Genomic DNA, 19,680 nt, shown 5'->3' with positions numbered 1-19,680 from the left:
CTATTTAAGTGTATCCTATTCCCGCAGAAGCAGTCTCTCCTGTTAACAAGCAGAGACCATGCTGTGAAGAATTCTACCCCACGAGCCTTGCACAATCTGTGCAGGCCTGAATTGATTGACAAGTCTATCATAATGTACCCCCTCCTATTGTGTCTGGGCAGAATTGCAGATTCCTTCAAATTTAACCCTAACTCGCAACTTTTTTTCCATATTGACCTGTACTTCTTTAGTAAGTCTGTAGATCCCTTCTCTTAATGTCATTAAGAGAAGGGATCTGCCAACATGTACAACAGAATCACCTTTTGTGCCGTTAAAAGGGGCTCAGGTCTCAGGTCTTCTCAGGGGCTCACATCTAGTCAGTATGGGCTTGGCACACCCAGGGTCCTGAGCTGGATATCATCATTCTTCTTTTTCTTGGTGATTCCCTTCTCTCTCTCTCTCTCTCTCTCTCGGGGTAATTCAAAATTTTTTTTTTTTTTTTGGCTGGTGCAGCATAAGCCTCAGGCTTCCTTGCACTCTATGGCTAATAATAATAATAATAATAATAAAAGATATGTGCTCTTCAACATTAGTCCCTGGCAGACATACACTAGTCCTCTTTCACCTATCCTTTGCACAATATATTTCCTGTTTCCCTGACAATAGTCACCGACAACAACCAGTTCATGTTGTACCAGTGCATTCTGCCGTGGGGATTGCCACTGTATTGCCTGATGATCAAGTACAAGCTCTGACATTGATGTGTGCAGCTGAGAACTTGATGGGCCCTCCAGTTGATATCCTTTGATGGCATCCACCTCAATCTTCTTGATCTGATAAAGGCCCATAACATTGCCGAGTTGGTGCCTAACATCCTCACATTGAGCACACACAAAGACATCTCCCTTGGCAACATCATATTCCTTTCCTGATAGCTCCTCAAACATCAGACTAACAGTACATTTCAAAAGGCCGTGATTCAAAGGACAACCACCTCCCTCTGTTCTCCCCCTGAGCCACAGCACTCCCACTACCTTGAGCCTTTTGCTTTGCTGCTCTGGTTTGAGATATTATTTTGAATCTATTTCATTTGCAATCAAAACACTACACTTCGTATCTCCTATCAAGTTTAAGTTATATGTATCGCGCTATAGCGTTGCATTTGTAAATTCTAAGTAGTTATGATAGATAATAAATTTAACTGTCTACTGGCAACCTACATGAATAGAACTCTCATGCAAGCTATTTGCAATACTCTATATATGGCAAATCACTTATACTAAAAGCTCTACGAATATTAATGTCGTACGTTACGGACTATGTGATAAAGTTAAATTATTAAAACACATAAGTAGTGCTATAAATTATAGTTTATAATCCTTTTCTGATACTGATTAAACTGCTACAAGCTACATATAAACTTCCAGTATCTGCTATGTCAATACGAAAACAGTAACGGCAGAATTCAAACATTCCTATCAATACAACACATGCTGGCAGAAGTCGACTGTGGTTTTTTTTAACAATTGCATTCCACTTTCTTCTGAGTTATAGCAAAAGCATTCAGTTCTCACTCATCATTTAGTGTACTTCAGGTGTTTCCATCCTTAAAAACTTTTTCATGCATGAATATAGATGCAAAATATTTATTTAGTTTGGTAGCAATCTGAACAGGATAGTTATGCCATACATGTACATTATGCCCTCATGGGTAGCATGTTGGTAGAATAACCATCCTCCCCACTCCAGGTGGAAAAGACCTGGGTTTGAATCCTGTGTATGGTGAGAAGAATTTTTATGGGCCTTTATTCATAACATGTTGTGAGTTAATCGGTCTCAGGCGAGGTTAGCTTGTTTTTTCTCCTGGAAACTCAGATTTTTCTTCCATATAAAAGAAAATCAACCACAGAACACACACAATTTATGGACAATATACATGGAGCAATATGGCCTTAGTTGCTGATGCTCCTAAAACCTTACTACAACAACATGTACATTATCAATTTTAAAAGCCAAGTGGTAATTGACCCCATATAAACATGGGAAGAAGGCGAAGATAAAGAAGAAGAAGTTAATTAATAGTTGTGGCTCAGTTATATAAAGTAGTAGTTTTCTGTTTGGCTTTTCACAACTTCACTGAGGATTAGAATTGAGATCACAATTTTTTGTTTGTGGCTCCTCCGTAGCCAGGTGGGCAGGAGCAGCAGTGCATAGCACTCGCTTCTTGATTAGACTGGGGTTCGAGCCTGTGACCACCAAATACGGAGGATGCGGAAAGGTCAGGGAATGACTACCACATATCCCCGGAGCAATATGGCCTTAGTTGCTAATGCTCCTAAAAACCAAATAACAAACAACAAATAATTTTTTGTGGTTTTATTTTATTTTTTGAGGATAACTTTTTGGAGCTATTTGTAATTTAACCATATGGTAGAAGAAGTGTCAAGAAGCTTGAACACATTTGTCAAATTCAAACTGGCTTTATCTATTTGGTAAATAATTTGTTTATTTACAGTGCAAATCATAGATGATTCATTTCTGTCATCGAATTCAACAAGTATAAATCTTAAAACAATCTTTAAGTTAAAATTTTGAAATTACAGCAAAGCATCTTTATAACAGAATGAAATTCATTATTAAAATTGTTCATTTTCAAACTATGTTAAAAAAAATATATCAAAAACTAAAAATGGACATTATATTTTATAGGTGGTATTCAAGCAATTGCTGAATTGGTTCAAGCTGACTACAAAGTCTGTGGTAATACCAGTGACAGATATAGTTGTACTATCCGCCGTTATGCAGCAATGGCTTTAACAAATTTGACTTTTGGAAGTAATGCAAATAAATCATTACTCTGTTCCATGAAGTCATTTATGAATGCCTTAGTTGCTCAGTTGGAATCAACAAATGAAGATCTAAAACAGGTGAGTTTTTGTTCCATTTTATCCATGTATATCAGTTCTTTGGGATAAAACTATAGAAATTTTAAATTGTATATCACACTAATATCACCACTGTGCTTGGTTTTCAATGTTTATAAACTTAACAGCTGTTTATGCTGATTTCAGAAATGTTATTCATTTTTTTTCTATCATGTGCTAAAATAAACTTACGTGATTTTTTTTCTAAAATCACGTAAGTTGATTTCATGAGTTGTATTATTGTATGTATTAAGTTAGGAGTAACTGCTGGGAATTTGTAAGCTCAATCTTCACATGTTGGCTTTCAACCATTTGTGTCTTGACCTTGAGAGCTCCATGCAGCAGTGTTTATCAGTGTAAACCCAGTTTATTTTTGTGGTTATTGTGTCAAACTTGTGCTGAAAAGTGAGTAAAATATCTTCACACAAGTGTTTGAACAATCCAAATTCATTTTGTTATATTTGTGTAAGTTATGTAGTCCTCAAGCAAAGACAAGATATTACAAAATTTGTAAAAAATATGTATTGTGCTTATTTTGGAGTGAAACACAGCAACCAAGATAAACAATCAGCTCCACATAAACTTTTACGAATCTGTGTTGAAGCATTGAGATTGTGAAATTCAATTTCTATGATTTGCCGGGCAACTGCAAACCACTATGATGACTGTTACTTTTGCTTAGTTAGTGTAGAGGGATACAGTGCAATAAGTAAGAAATACATTGTGCATCCTAATATTGCATCTGCCATTAGACCAGTCCCACATGGAGATAACCTGCTGATTCCATACCATGAGAATGTAGCAGCAGTGAGTGCCAAAAGAGAAGCTTCTGAAGGTGAAACTGAAATCTATGTGCCTGGAGACATTGAGTCCAGTCCCCAGCTAGTTTCACAACATGAACTCAGTGATCTGGCAAGAAATTTAAATTTACCAAAGGAATCTGCAGAACTCACTCTGGACTTAATTTAAAAAAATATTCTAGAAAATGGGACAAACTATTCCCCTACTTTTCTGAGGACTATTCTATGGTTTTTTGCATTAATATTAAAGACTGAATGAAATATTTTGGAATTAGTTACAATCCTACACAATGGAGACTTTTTATAGACCCATCAAAGTGCAGTCTCAAAGGTGTGTTGCTCCACAATGGAAATAAATATGGGCCAATTCCAGTAGTTCCTCTGTGAATTTGAAAGAAACATGGAAACTTGCAAGTTCACAAATGTTAAATATGAAGAATTAAGTATATTATTATTATTATTATTATTATTATTAGCCATATGGTACAAGGAAGCCTGAGGCTTATGCTGCACCAGGCAAAAAAAAAAAAAATTTCTGAATTTACCCAGAGAGAGAGAGAGAAGTAGAAGGGAATCACCAAGAAAGATAAGAATGGTGATAATGAAATGATAGGAATGTTACTTGGACATTGTGTATATTGTCAAGCGGCACCTTGACAATATACACATTGGGGGGGGGTTCTCCTACAAAACATTTATTATTCATTGTGACACTACAAACTCTGTAAGCACCAGAGATCAGAGACATATTAGTAGTAGTAGAGGACATGTGATGCAAGAAAGCAAGCATATGAGCTTATGTAGCATCAGCCAAAAAGAAATTATAATTTCACACATCCATTCCCTCTAAAAGTTTGTCCAGTTCCTCCTTGAATTTATTTAAGCTATCAACTTCCACAATGACAGATGGAGGTTTGTTCCAGCAATCAACTACCCGCTGGCTAAAGGCAAAATTCCACACATCTATTCTACAACTGTCTTTCCGCAATTTGAATTTATCCCCCCTCAGGTTCATAATCTGAGCAAGAGGAAGAATCCCATCAGAAATGAGCCTGCTCAACCCATTCAAGGCCTTATACACCTTAATCAGATCACCTCTCAGATGCCTACTCTCCAGATGCTGCAATTTGCAGAACTTTGCCTGTCTTGGTAAGAGAACCCCTTCGTTTCCCCCCCCCCCACCACCACCAATCTTGTTGCCCTTCTCTGTACTCGCTCAACTAACTCGCATCCTTCCTAAAATGAGGCCTCCAGACCTGTACGCAGTACTCAAAGTGTAGCCTGACCATTGCCTTATACAAAGGGATAATCATCTCCTTTTCCCTACTAGCCTTGTTATGTTGTCTTGTTATTTGGTTTTTAGGACCTTTATTAGCAACTAAGGCCATATTGCTCTGGGGATGTGCGGTGGTCATTCCCTGACCTTTCCACATCCTCTGTATTTGGTGGGCACGGGCTCGAACCCTGGTCTAATCAAGGAGCACGTGCTACGCACTGCTGCTCCTGCCCACCTGGCTACGGAGGCGCCTCCCTACTAGCAAAATTCCTATGAGAAATTATGAATTTTGAGAGTACAATGTGTACAGAAAGGACATTAGCATTAGCATTAGTAGAGGCATTTGATGTAAGAAAGCAAGCTTATGCAGCATCAGCCAAAAAAAAAAAAAAAAAAACCCACTTCCACTTCACCCCTCTGTTGGTTCAAAATACCTGTACAGCTGAGCCTTAAACTTATTTAGGCTATCAACCTCCACCACAAGGGATGGAAGTCTGTTCCACCAACCAACCAACCACCCGCTGGCTAAAGGCAAATTTCCGCACGTCTATCCTACATCTGTCTTTCCTCAATTTGAATTTATGCCCTCTCAGGTGATTTTTCTGAGCTAGAGAAAGAATCCCATCAGCATTGAGCATGCTTAAACCATTCAAGGCTTTATACACCTCTATCAGATCACCTCGCTGGTGCCTAGTCTCCAGACACTGTAATTTGCAAAACTTAAGCCTTTCTTCGTAAGAGCACCCCTTTGTTCCATTCACTAATCTTGTTGCCCTTCTCTGTACTCGTTCCAGCAGCTCTACATCCTTCTTGAAATGAGGCCTCCAGACCTGTATACAGTACTCTAGGTGTGGCCTGACCATTGCCTTATACAATGGAATAATCACCTCCTTATCCCTGCTGGAAAAATTCCTGTATATCATTGACAATACTCCATGAGCTACTCTTGCAGCCCGTCTGCACTGCTCAGAAAACTTCATATCTGCCTGCACAACCACCCCCAAGTCCCTTTCATTCTCTACCACTGTCAGTGTAGTACCACAGAGTTGATATGTTGCTCTGGGGTTGCTGTTTCCCATGTGTAGTACTTTACATTTGTCAATGTTAAACTTCATTTGCCACCTCTCAGCCCATCTGCTCAACCTTTCCAGATCCTGTTGCAGCAGCATAGTGTCAGTAGTGTCCTTGACAACCCTGCCAACCTTTGTATCGTCTGCAAACTTGGACATTAAGCTTGATATACCATCATCAATATCATTTATAAATACAGAAAACAATAATGAACCCAACACTGAGCCCTGAGGGACTCCACTAATAACATTAGTCCACGATGAGCAGTGTCCATTGATTACCACTCTCTGTCTCCTTTATCCATAGCAGCAATTTGCCTCCAATGTCACACTGCTCCAATTTGTGTAGCAGTCTTCCATGTGCAACAGTATCAAAAGCCTTTCTAAGATCCAAGTATATAATATCAAAGTTATTCCCTGCATCCAGTTCTTTTGTGACTGCATCATAGTATCCAATCAAGTTGGTCAGGCAAGACTTCCCCTTAACAAAACCATGCTGTGTCTGAGCTATAACTGAAGTCTTGTCTAAATGATCCTGCAGTGCTTCTTTAACCAGTGCCTCCATTAATTTTCCTGGAACAGAAGTTAAGCTCACAGGTCTATAATTACTTGTGTCAGCCTTTGATCCTCCTTTGTGAATTGGGGTCACATTTGCACATTTCCAGTCTATGGGTACCTCCCCTGAGTCCAAGGAAGCTCTCATAACCATGGCCAAGGGCCCGCTTACTTCCCTTGCTGCCTCCTTTAATATAACTGGATAGATCCCATCCACCCCGGGTGCCTTTCTTGTGTTTATCTTCAACAGTTTCTCCTCCACTTTACTCCCAGTTATTTCAAGATTCTGTAGCTTACTGCTAGAGTTGAATACACCTCTGGCATTCCCCTTGCTGAATAACTCCTCATGTGTGAATGTCAATGCAAAATATTCATTTAGTTTGTTAGCTACCTGAGCAGGATCATCTACAGTTGACCCATCAATATCAAGTGGACCAATCTGATTCATCCCCTTCCTTCTAGAGTTTTCATAAGTAAAGAACTCTTTGCTGTTTTTCTTTGCATCCCTTGCCAAGGATTTCTCGTAATCTGCCTTCGCCTGCCTAACCTCCTTTGTAACTTGGTTTCATATCAACTTGTATATATCATAGGCTTCTGTGTCATGTGTTAATTTGTAAGTATCCCATGCATTTTTCTTCTCTGCCATATGCCTCATTAGTTCATCTGACATCCATTTTGGCCTAAACCTTGAACAATATTTCTTAGTTGGTATGTAAAGCCTAGTAGCTTCCAAGATAAGTTCTTTGAATGCTTCCCATTTTGAATTTGCTGTTGGTAACATCGTCAGTTGGTCCCACTGTATAGAATTTAAATACTGTCTCAGTCCATCGTAGTCGCCTTTACGGAAGCAATAACCCTTCCCTTTACCCCTAATGGTAGTTACCTCTTTCAGTAAATCCCACTTCAGCACACTGTGATCACTGCCACCTAGTGATTCATTTATCTGCAGATTCTTAATGCATGAAGAATCACTGCTGATAATCAAATCAAGAGTATTACTCCCTCTAGTTGCCTCCCGAACATGCTGATGTAGAAAACAATCATCCAATAAATCCACAAAAGCCCTGCTAGTGTGTGAGTAACCAGCCCCCAAATTCCAGTCAATATCTGGGAAATTAAAATCTCCCATTGTAAGACTCTCTGATTTACTGGCCCACTCTATTTCCCTGTACAGATCCTTATTATACTCATCAGAGTCATTAGGCCTATAGCACACTCCTACTCTCAATTTTGATCTCCCAATGCTTATGTCACACCAAACTGACTGAACACTGCACTGTCCAACGATGTCGACTGGCTTCACTTCCTTGGTTTTTATGTGTTTCTTAACTAATAGCATAACCCCTCCCCCCTTCCTATCCTGTCTATCCTTTATGTAGACGTTGTACTCCCCAAATTGCAGTTCTGCATCCCTTATATCTGTGTGACACCACGTCTCTGATATCCCAACAATATCTGCCTTTGATGTTTTGAGCAATACCTCAAATTCATCAAATTTATTTACTAAACTCCTAGCATTGGTGTACACGCAAGTATACCTGCACCTGTTTCTATTCTTAGCTACCCTAACACAACCCATATGTTTACTTGTACCGCAATGGCTCCCAGCAGTCTCTGAAATACCATGCATCTTGTTTTTCAGGCTTCTGCTCATTCTAATAGAAGCAGTGCAAGAATCTCTTTCACCTCTGCCAGTGGCTACTGTCAATCTATTGGTCTTTGTCTCCCCCCAAGCTAGCAGTTTTCCGACCCACCTAACACTGCCTCGATAGCATCAGCAAATATTCTTGCACCCTTTCTATTTAAGTGTATCCCATCCCTGTAGAAGCAATCTCTCCTGTTAACAAGTACAGTCCAGGCTGAAAAAAATTCTACCCCTTGAGCCTTGCACAATCTTTCCAGCGTCGAATTGATCGACAAGGCTCTAATCATATACTCCCTCCTATCGTGTCTGGGCAGAATTGCAGACACTTTCAAATTCAACCCTAATTCTCGGCTTTTGTTCAACAGTGACCTGTACTTGTTAAGTAATTCTGCCGGTCTCCTACTCTTAATATTATTAGTGCCAACGTGTACAACTATATCACCTTTTGTGCCCTTAAAAGATGATATTCGCTCTACAACGTCATCAACCTTTGCCCCTGGCAGACATACCCTGGTCCTGTTCCACCTATCTTTTTTACAAAGCATGTTCCCCGTTTCCCTGACAATAGAGTCACCAACAACTACTAGTTCCTTCGGGACCAGCGCATTCAGCCTTGGGGGTTGTCTCTGTGTCACGCGATGCCCAAATGCAACTCTGGCGTTGATGTGGGCAGCTGAGAGCTTGATGGGCCCCTCAATTTAGTTTCTTCGAGGGCTTCCACCCTGTCCCTCCAGCTCTCATATAGGCCCACAAGAACGCCGAGTTGTTGCCTGATATCGATACACTCCTTGCATCGCGCACACACAAAGACATCCCCCTTGGCAGTATCATGTCCCATACCCGATTGCTCTGCAAACATCAAGCAAATTACTCTATTTCTAGAGAAGCCATGCCGGCCACATACGTGTGACGCTATTATGGCATACATATGAAGGTTGTTTGTGATTAGTTTATTGCACGCGCTGAAATAAAACTAATTGCGATAAAATAAACTCTCAAACATCGCAATAAGTTTGTCAGTATTGTTAGAGATTTTGTGAAAACAAGTTCGTTAGCACGCTGTATTATCCATCATATTGTGTTGTGTTTTTCTGCCAGTTTGTACAAGTGTGTTGTAAAAAAAAAAAAAAAAAAAAAATCTAAAAGGAATGGCTAAAAGAAAATTACTAAAATAAGAGGACCTGAGAGAAATTGCTGGAATTTACAATTAAGCAGAGTTTAAACTTCTCACAGGACACACCACTGTCGAGTGTTTTCAGAAGTTCAACTTTATCTGTTATTGACAACGTACAGTGTTTGCGCTTTACACCACGAGAGGCACTTCCTTTATGCATTGGAACCATGGCTGGGGCTAAATGTGAGCAGGTTATAATAATAATAAATGCAGAAAAACAAGTGGGAATGGATTTCCAATGTTTACAAGTTCGCACTAACAGCTGATGCTGCAACCAATGCCACCAAAACAGTAACAGCAGGTCCGTCCACCGACCTGGGAAATTTGAAATTACGTTTGCAGAAATTATGTCCGAATTAGTGGCGGAACCAGATTACCGGTGGCTGGATTAGTGATGGTCGACCTGTATATGTTTTAAAAACAGATTCTCATTTGGAAGGACCAGAAAAATATTCTGACACCGTTGACAGCCCAACAAAATATAATTCAGAAAAAAGGGAAGGGCCTAGAAGGAATGGCTACTGTCACAAGAAGCCCTCTCTTTGCTTTTGCTCTCACCACAAAAGTTCACTTAAAAATTAATTATTAATAAAACTGTACCTAACAATATGCTAAAACTATACATCAAGAAACTGTTAAATATAACAGTCAGTAAACAGTGTACAATTACATTGAATCTCACTCAGATGCATGTCAATACAGTATCCAAACAGAGTTTTTTAATTGGAAATAGTTCTCAGTAGAGCAAGTCTTTTCCTTAAGGCCAAGTCTGAGAATCTTTGCAAAGCCCTAAAACAAATCTCATCCTGAATTAAGAAATTTACATTGTCCTCACAGGTGTTAGGAGCAACACTATAGAGTTCACTTCTAAATTCTTCATATACAGTACAATATAACAACACGTTTCTCATCCTCTCATTCGCCACAGAAGCACTCAGGATTATTCTCGAAACCTAACTTAAATAATTTGTCTTTTAACGATCCGTGGCCTGTCAGGGTGAATAAGTTTTCATGTAGGGATAAAACCAAAGCATCTGTTTTTTATTGACTGCCAAGAGAGCATCTCCAATAAATTGTCAAGTGGTTTGACTAGTTTCACTAGTTGCCCATCTGTGTTTCCAAACCTCCAAAAACTCAGTCCAAAGTTTAAGTTTTCCCTGTTCGATAGGGACAGAAGAATCACTCTCTACATTCAATATCCTGGTTGAAAGACCTTTCTTTAAATTGTATAACATCCCTTTATATGCTGTGCACAGATCCAATGGGATTAAGCCAGAAATTACCTGGAGAGCATTAGTGGATATAGTTCTGTAGCAATGATAAGTAACAAGTATCATAATACTCTGAAGGTAAAGAAGTTTCGCTTTCACCTTTACATGGGTTACTCTTGTGAACCAAATTCCTGCGGCACATGACACAATCGGCAGAAAATAGTTTTATAGTAGAGGGCAAGGATAGCATTTGCGGTGAATGTTTTAGCTTTGTCAGCTAGACTCTTAACATGAGGGATAAATGAGAATCTGTCTTCTATTATCAGGCCTAAATATTTTATCTGAGGTACATACAGAAGTCAGATGTTATTGATTTTAATTGTAAGAGGCCAGTGATAATCCAATCTGTGGTTAAATATCATAATTTTTGTTTTGGTTTCTGAAATTTTTTTTATTTGTTGAAGCCCATTCCTGTAGATCATCTAATATTTCTCTTCCTCTGTTTTCCAAGACCCGCTGTGAAATACCAGAAATGCAAAGAACAAGGTCGTCTTGGAAGAAAGTGTGTTGAATGCCGTTCTTGCACTCATTCATTTAGGTTTCTTACACTCGTTAAAATTGAAAACTGCCGAATTATTCCACTGCACCTCAGTTCTGCTTGGACACTCACTGGTCGATAAGATCGTGGCTGCCTTCTCCCTATTACTGTACTGCCTTAAGCATAAGGGCACCAGCAGTGCTGGTTACATACAGGGCAGTCTTTATTTTTTCAATTAACTCAACTATTTAAGGAAGAACTAAATATAAATTTTCATAAAAATTGATAAAACCATTTTTAAAAAAAAAACAATTTTCAAATTAATCTTCAAGTAAAGTTCATTGAACTTGGCAGGTAGAAAGTTCAGTTTCCAATAAAAATCACTTAAAAATATTAGTAAAACACAGCAATTAGTTTTTGAAACAGTGATTTTGGAACCTCCCTCTGATCGGGGCCCTATTATCCTATAGGCAAAAAAGACAGATGTCTTTTTTGCCTATAGGATAATGCACCACTGACAGAATGATAATAGAATGCCCCCCCCACACACACACACACTTTTTTTTTTTTTTTTTTTTTTATTATGAAAATCGCAAACATGAGAGGTATTAGAACCAGGTTTACCACAAAGCTAATAAAGCTTAATCTTCAGGGTGCACACTTGCATGTGTCCCTTCCAAGGCCCTGGGTGGGGCCCTAACAATGTGTTCACATGATATGTTTTTATAAAATTTGCAAAAGTAAGAAAATTTAGCCACAAGTGGTTAAGACTGCTGTCTCTTTCCACTCCGACTTCCCCTCCATCACACTTCTACCTGACTTTATTCAACAAAGTGAAACAAGTTCTGTATGATTCTAACGTGCTGTTGAACAACATTCTCGTTCAGTTGTATGACAATGCAGCTGTTATGAAAGGTGAGGACAACCTTAATAAGTATGCAGAATATGTGCCACGGGCAGCTCATTCTTTTAATCTTGTTGGAGAAAAAACTGCCTCCCCAGTACCTGAAGTTGTTGACTACTTTGGTATTTTGCAACAGTTATGTTTTTGGGTTCATCTCATAGATGGAGTATTTTAAGCACACATTCCAACTTGGATTTTTCTTTAAAGACTTTAAGTGAAATGAAATGGTCTGCCTATCTCATTATACTTAGACAAGGCTTGAGCCTTGAAACTTGGGTATAACTACATTTTAAGGACCCTAAAATATATTTTCAAAGACTTGGAAGAGAACCCAAACACAGACGAGATGCAAAAAGTTGACAAAGCTTGAATATGCCATTTTAACTGCAGTTTGAAAAGACAGTTTGGAACATTTCAATAAACAAGTGAGAAATCACAGACTCCTGATTTAGTTATATGAAGAGTGTGCCTTCTTTTGTAATCATGTTTAAATTTATTTATTAATGAACTAAAAGAAAATTCAGATTAAAAAATTAATATAATATGAAACAAAAATTATAAAGATGAGCGATAAAATCAATAGAAATTATTCTGACATCAAGAAGTGAATTGTAACAAAAAAAATTTCAGATCATACCAAAAGCAATAATTCATTAAGAGGAAGATATAAATTTCAAATAGATGTAATGAATAGGCTCTTGGATTGTTTGGTAATCCAATTAATGAAGTGGAGTGAATCATATGAACTCATTGGAAAAAGATTTAAATTTCTTGCTTATTTGACACAAAATGCTGATATTGATGAAGATAACATAAAACTCATAATACACCACTACAACGAGGACATCAACAACAAACTAGTTAATGACCGTCATTAATTCAAAGAGTATTTAAGATTAGTCACTGCACAAGAAAGCTTGAAATGCCCTGATATCTTACAGCTCATATAGGAAAGAAACTTCCTATATGAGTTTCCCCAATATCTTCATATATAGAGTTTCCCCAATATCTTCATATATAGAGTTTCCCCAAGTTTGACAATAGTCCTGAAAATTTGCTTGTGAAGAACGAGTTGTGAAGGTAATGAAACTTTTCTAAACTATCAATAATAAAAAGACAAATTTCGATCAACCATGCTAGAGGAAATACTGAATTACCTTTCTGGTCTGTCTATAGAAAATGATATTTTTATTGTCATATGAAGAGGCAATCAAAGAGTATGCAGCCAAAAAATGTAGGAAAAAAAGTATATAGAGGTGTGTCAGGCAATTAATTTTTTTTTTTTTAATGAAAATCCCGAACACGAAAGGTATCAAAACCTATAGTACTTAGTACCGTGCATGGGTTGAAGGATAAGTATGGGGGGGGGGGATGCCGGAAACTTTGCTCTAGAGACTAAACATGGGTTTCACCACTTCAAGCCTCCAATAAGCAAAGTGGTGGTATTTCACCGGTTGATCTACCACCTACAAATGAAAAAAAAAAAAAGTGTTATTTTTCTGGATTTTGTGGTTTGTCAGCTTTTTTAAATTTGTAATTTGTTGTGATTTCTTTTCTCATTCTAATTAAATATTCACATTCACTTTTGCACCTAATTTTATATTCATAATTTTGTATGCTTTTTTAAAGAGGGCCCCCAAAAATTGTATAAGATTCAAGCCCCACAAAACCTGGATCTGTCCTCAATTAGAACCTATAGTACTTAGTACAATGCATGAGTTGAAGGTTGAGAAAATGAAAGAATATATTTGTTGACATTATACTTGAACTTCTGTGGATTGTAATTTTTAGGAAATACATATGAAGGAAGGTTGTTCCAGAAAAATGAAGTTTAATGAATAAATAAGGAAGAAAAAAAGTTGGTTCTGTGAATTTGAAGTTGGACAGTGAAAGGAAGTTTACTTTTTGTTGCAGCACGTGTTCGGACTGCTTTGGCTAGAAATCAGAATGCCATCAAAGATATGCTAGCATAGGAGCATAAGAATCCTATTTGTGAGATATAAGACAGAACTGAGTTTTAGAAGGATTGAAATCAACTAAGTTATCTTTGTCCCGCTGAAGAATTACTTGAAAATCAGCATTTAAGGAATTGGTAGCAGATATTCCAAAGTTGAAGCTATTTGTGCAGGGCAAGGTTTCTCAAACTGGAAGGTGGAATGTAATGTGCTATCATCAGAAAAACTGTGGATAAGATTTCCGGTCAATGGAAGAAGGTCATTAATATACAAGAGAAAAAAAAAATTGGAAGAAAGAACTGAATTTTTTTGAGAACAGCAGCATTAGTGGAAAAGTTGGAAGACAGAGAGCCATCACTCACCACTATTATCTCTCTTGCCACAGTGAGTGGCAAGAGAGAAACCTCTGTACCCATTACAGTTATGACAAATCATAAGATGGAAGCTTATTTAGAAAACCTCTACACCAAGCACAATCAAAAGTCTTTGAAATGTCAAGAACAACTGCTAGTTTCACAAAACTTTTCCATTGAATTTGTCCTTAGATGGGCAACACAAACCAAATTAGTGATAATTCCAAATTATTGATAGTCCCCTGATGAAATACCTGATCATGTATCAATAATTATTTCCACTGACATCAGATCATGCATATTTGCATTACTTATATTCGACCAGTTTCTAAATATGGCCCCCCATATCTGATGACAGCTATAACATTTTAATTTTTATTTCCATTTTATTTGCATTATATTATTATTTTGATGTACTAATTTTCCTTTACAGTTCCCCCACTTTATATTAGCTTGGTAATTCAGCCCATAATTTTTCTTAATTTATCATAACCTCTAAGATTTGAACATTCTTTCATCTTTCATAAATCTACTACACTTCTTTTTCTACTTTCCTCACCCTGCTAGTTGCTGGCACTTTGTATAACTATCACATCCATTTATGCATATTTATTTCAATATATAATATAATGACATATTTTAATATAATGGAGTATTAGTTCATCTATTAAAATGAACAATGCATAATGATAAAAGAAATAAATAACAGTAAAAAGAAATGAGAGAAAGAGAACTGAAAGGTAATAGGTGAAAAACAGAAAATATCCTAAGCATATGAAATTAAGATAAAATGCTACACACACACACACACACACACACACACACACACACACACACACACACACACACAGTATAATAATTAGACAGCAAAATAAATTATAAAAAATTACAGATATCAATAATAGTAAAAAAAAAAAAAAAAAAAAAGAAAGAAAAGAAAAGGTAAACTGCAGCCATTATCAACCCACTGCAGGATGGAAGCCTCCTCAGCGATTCATGTTGAGGGAAATGGACCATAATCTGCCACGCTTGTCCAGTGCAGGTTGACAGATCAACTGTATTTAGCAGTCAGGGGCTTGAACCCCGGTCTACTCAAAGAGCGTGTGCTATGCATTCTCGCCCCTGACCATTCGGCTACGGTGGCTTTTATTAATAATGATGTAGTTCTAAGTGTGTGATGGGGAGTGCAATTTAAGAAAATGTTTAAAATAAGGCTTATGGAAGAAGGTAAGAAAATTTATACATAATATAGGGGTTGAAGGGCAGTCATCCACATGCAGGTAACAGGATGTGAAAAGTATAAAAAGTAGAATACTACCTTTTAATGTGAATACCTCCCAATCTGAGTTGTTTCTACTTAGACTATTATCCTGAAAATTCAATGTCAAAGGTGGTAACACCTTTTCACATCCTGTTACCTTCATCCATAATTTACTGTAATCCCCTCTCCAACACACTTTCTTTATCATTTTTTAACTACTCTATTTCAGTGTTCTACTGAGGTACATAATTATTTTATGTTCGGCCTGTTTTTCTGAAAGCGCTGCTCAGCATTCAGTAAATTATTTTTATTTATAAATTCGTGCATTGTACTATTTTTTTATACTTCTCACAAAATTTATACATCGGCATTAATATAATTAATAAAAATTCTAACTACACAAGCTAGAATCCACAGTGTTACAAACTGTGGATTTATTGGATGATCATTTTCTACACCTGCATGTTAGATATACAACAAGAGGAAGCAATACTCTTGATCTGATTATCACCAGTGATTCTTCATGCTTTCATAAGGATTACTACAGTAGTGTCAGGAAGTTTTTAAATTCTAAATGGGAAGCATTCAGCAAATTAATCTTAAAAGCTACTAGGGTTTTCGTACCATTTAAGAAATACCATTCCAAGCTTAGACCTAAATGGATGTCAGATGAACTGATGAGATGTGAGGCAAAGAAGAAGTGCATGGGATGCATATAAATTATCAGGTGATACAGAAGCTTTATGGTAAATATAAAATAGTCTTCAATCAAGTTACAAAGGAGGTTAAGCAAGCTATGGCAGATTATGAAAGGTCTCTGGCAAAGAATGCCAAAAAAAAAAAAAAAAACAGCCAAGACTTTGCTGATATTAACATTAGGAGGAAGAAATTGAATCACATTGGTCCACTTGGTATCAATGGTTTTACTGCTGATGAGCCTGCTCAAATTGCTGACAAACTGAATAGATATTTTGCATCTTCATTCACAAATGAGAAGTTCTTTAGGGAGGGAAATGCTAAAAGTTATCAAAATCTAACGGTGCTAAATGATTTTACGATAACTGAGATGAAACTGGAAGAGAAATTTTTGAAGTTTAACATAAAAAAAAGTGCCTGTGGTGGATAGAATCTATCCAATCATATTAAAGGAGATAGCAAAGGAGGTAAGCAAACTCATAGCCATAATTATGAGAGCATCTTTGAATTCAGGGTAAGTTCACAAAGGAAGGAGGAATCAAAGGGTGATAAGAGTAATTATGGACCTGTTAGCTTAGCTTCTGTGCCAGGGAAAATAATGAAGTCACTGGTTGAAGATGCAATACAAGGCCATCTAGACAGGAGTATAGTTATATTTCAGAAACAACATTGGTTTGTGAAGGGAAATCTTTAGTCTGACCAGTTTGATTAGATACTAGAGTACAGTCACAAAGGAAGAGGATGCAAAAAATAATTTGGATATCATATACTTGAATTTCAGGAAAGCTTTTGATACTATTGCACATAAAAGACTGCTGTACAAATTGGAGCAGTATACCATTGAGGGAAAGTTACTATTCATAAAGGGCTGGTTGAGTGGGAGAAGACAGAACATGGTTATCAATGTCACTGCTGTCTTTGAATAATGTTATTAGTGGAGTCCTCCAGGGTTCAGTACTGGGCCACTGTTATTTTCAATGTTTATTGACAGTATTTAATAAGGTATATCAGGCTTAATGTCTAAGTTTGCAGATGATGCCAAGGTTAGCAGGGTGGTTAATGAGAGTAATCAGGGTATTCTTCTGCAACAAGATCTAAAAAAAAATCAGGCAGATGGGCTGAAAATTGGCAGTTAAGGTGTAACATTGACAAATGCTAGGTACTGCATATGGGTAGCAGTAATCTGAGGTTAACCTACTAGTCATGCAGTCAGATATGAAGTCCTCTGAGCAATGCAGACAGGCTACCAGGACAGCTCATGAGGGTTTGTTAATGATATGCAGGATATACTTTGCTAGCAGAAATAAAGGAGTAGTTATCCCATTGCATCTTGAGTATACTGCATACAGGTCTGGATGCCTCATTTTATGAAGGATATAGATCTGCTGAATCAAATGTAGAGAAGGGCAGTGAGATTGGTGAAGGGAACAAAAAGGTGGTTTTACCAAGAAAAGCTTCACTTCAAATTGCCTTCAAAGTGTGTTCTAGACCAGGCCCCTGTGAGGTGATTGTGGTGTTTAAGGCTTTGAATGGATTGAGCAAGCTCAGTGCTTGCTGACGGCATTCTTCCTCTTGCTCAGACTACACACGTGAGGAGGCATAAATTTAAATGAGGAACGATGGGTGCAGAATAAAAATGCAGAGGTTTTCCTTCAGTCGATCGGTGGTTGATTGTTGGGAAACAATTTCATCTTTTGTTGTGGGTGTTTGAATAAATAAAAGAAAAATTATCAGAGCGGATAGACAAGTGATATGGGAGTGGGTTTTTCTTTTTTTTTTTTTTTTTTTTTGTTGACTTATGGTTTGTAATCTTAGTTTCTAGCATCATATGCCACTGCTGCTAGTAATAATAACCCATCATGCTTGATTGTTCATCTTTATAAGCAATTCTCTTCAAATAAAGATGAATAATCCTGGCTATATTGCAGATCATGCTATGGCTTCTTTCTTCACCTTATTTTACAGTGTTTGGTTTGCTATTTCCTGCCCTCCATTTACTTATAATACACAATTAAAATCTTGCTCCTGTCTACACACAGTTCTTTTATTTTAATACATATAATTATATTAAATAATTTTTTTTTTTTTTTTTTAAGAAAACTCCAAACATGAAAGGTATAAGAACCCATGGTGCTTAGTACCTTGCATGGGCTGGAGGTTGAGAAGACGAAAGAAGGTATTTGTTGACATTAGACTTGAACTTCTGTAGACTGTAATTTTCAGGAAATACGTATGAAGGAAGGTTGTTCCAGAAAACGGCAGTTGATAAACGAGGAAGATGAAAAGTTGGTTCTGTGAGTTTGAAGTTGGACAGTAAATGAATGTTGGCGGCACGTGTTTGGACTTTTTTGAAAGAGAGAGAGAGAGAGAGAGAATTATAGAAGTCAATTCAAAAGAACAGTGCCCATGGAAGTATCAGTAGAAAAGGCACGCAGCAGAAACAGTACGTCTATGAGAGAGCGAGTGGAGAGACTCAGTTAGAGATGAGTTATTAATTAACCTAGCTGACCTCTTCTGAATGGAATCTAGAAACCTGAGAGAGCTTTTGGAGGCACCGCCCCAGATGTGGGAACAATATTCCATTGTAGGGTGGATTTGAGATTTGTACAGAGTGAACAGCTGTTTGGAAGAAAAGTAACACTGAGAGCAAAAGAGAAAACCAAGTTTTTTTTGATGCAGAGGAAGCAGTATTTGTAATGTGCTTGTGCGAAGAGAGATTAGAAGTCACAGTAATCCCTAAAAGAGATATATCATCTTGCCTAGAAATCGGAGTGTCACCAAAGATAAGCATAGGAGCAGAAGAATTCTTTTTGCGAGATAAAAGACAGGACTGAGTTTTAGAAGGATTGAAATCAACTAAATTCTCTTTGCCTCACTGGAGAATTACCTGGAGATCAGCATTTAAGGAATTGGTAGCGGATATTCAAGAAGTTGAAGCTGATTGAACAGAGAAAGGTTTCTCAAAATGGAAAGTGGAATGCAATGTGCTATCATCGGCAAAACTATGGATAGGATTTACGGTCAATGGAAGAAGGTGATTAATATACAAGAGGAAAAGAGTGTGGGAAAGAACTGAACATTGGGTGAAATCAGCATTAGTGGAGAAGCTAGAAGAGAGAGAGCCATCACCCTCCAAGAGCGATCAGAGAGAAAACTGGATTGCCAATTAAAAAAAACAGTTTGGAAAACCATAAGATGGAAGCTTGTTTAGAAGACCATTATGCCAAACATGATGCGATCGAAAGCTTTTGAGATGTCAACAGCAACTGCTTGTGTTTCACCGAACTTTTCCATCCAATTTATCCATAAATGGGTAACATAAGCCAGAATATCACCAGT

General features: G+C 37.5%; 1 protein-coding gene across 1 annotated transcript in view; it reads left to right on the top strand.

Moving 5' to 3' along the window:
• LOC150080280 (uncharacterized) overlaps nucleotides 1-19,680 on the top strand; it is a 328,384-nt gene that overhangs the window by 203,976 nt on the left and 104,728 nt on the right. Inside the window, exon 7 of the mRNA XM_090380675.1 lies at nucleotides 2,689-2,906. Coding sequence (XP_090236801.1) covers nucleotides 2,689-2,906 — 218 coding nt within the window. The remainder of the gene's footprint in view (nucleotides 1-2,688; nucleotides 2,907-19,680) is intronic.

Source organism: Mastigoproctus giganteus, chromosome 9, assembly GCF_048544385.1.
Source record: "Mastigoproctus giganteus isolate SK-2022 chromosome 9, ASM4854438v1, whole genome shotgun sequence".
Lineage (NCBI taxonomy): Eukaryota > Metazoa > Arthropoda > Arachnida > Uropygi > Thelyphonidae > Mastigoproctus > Mastigoproctus giganteus.
Note: the sequence above shows the minus strand (reverse complement) of the source record. Positions and strands in the feature narration are given on the sequence as shown.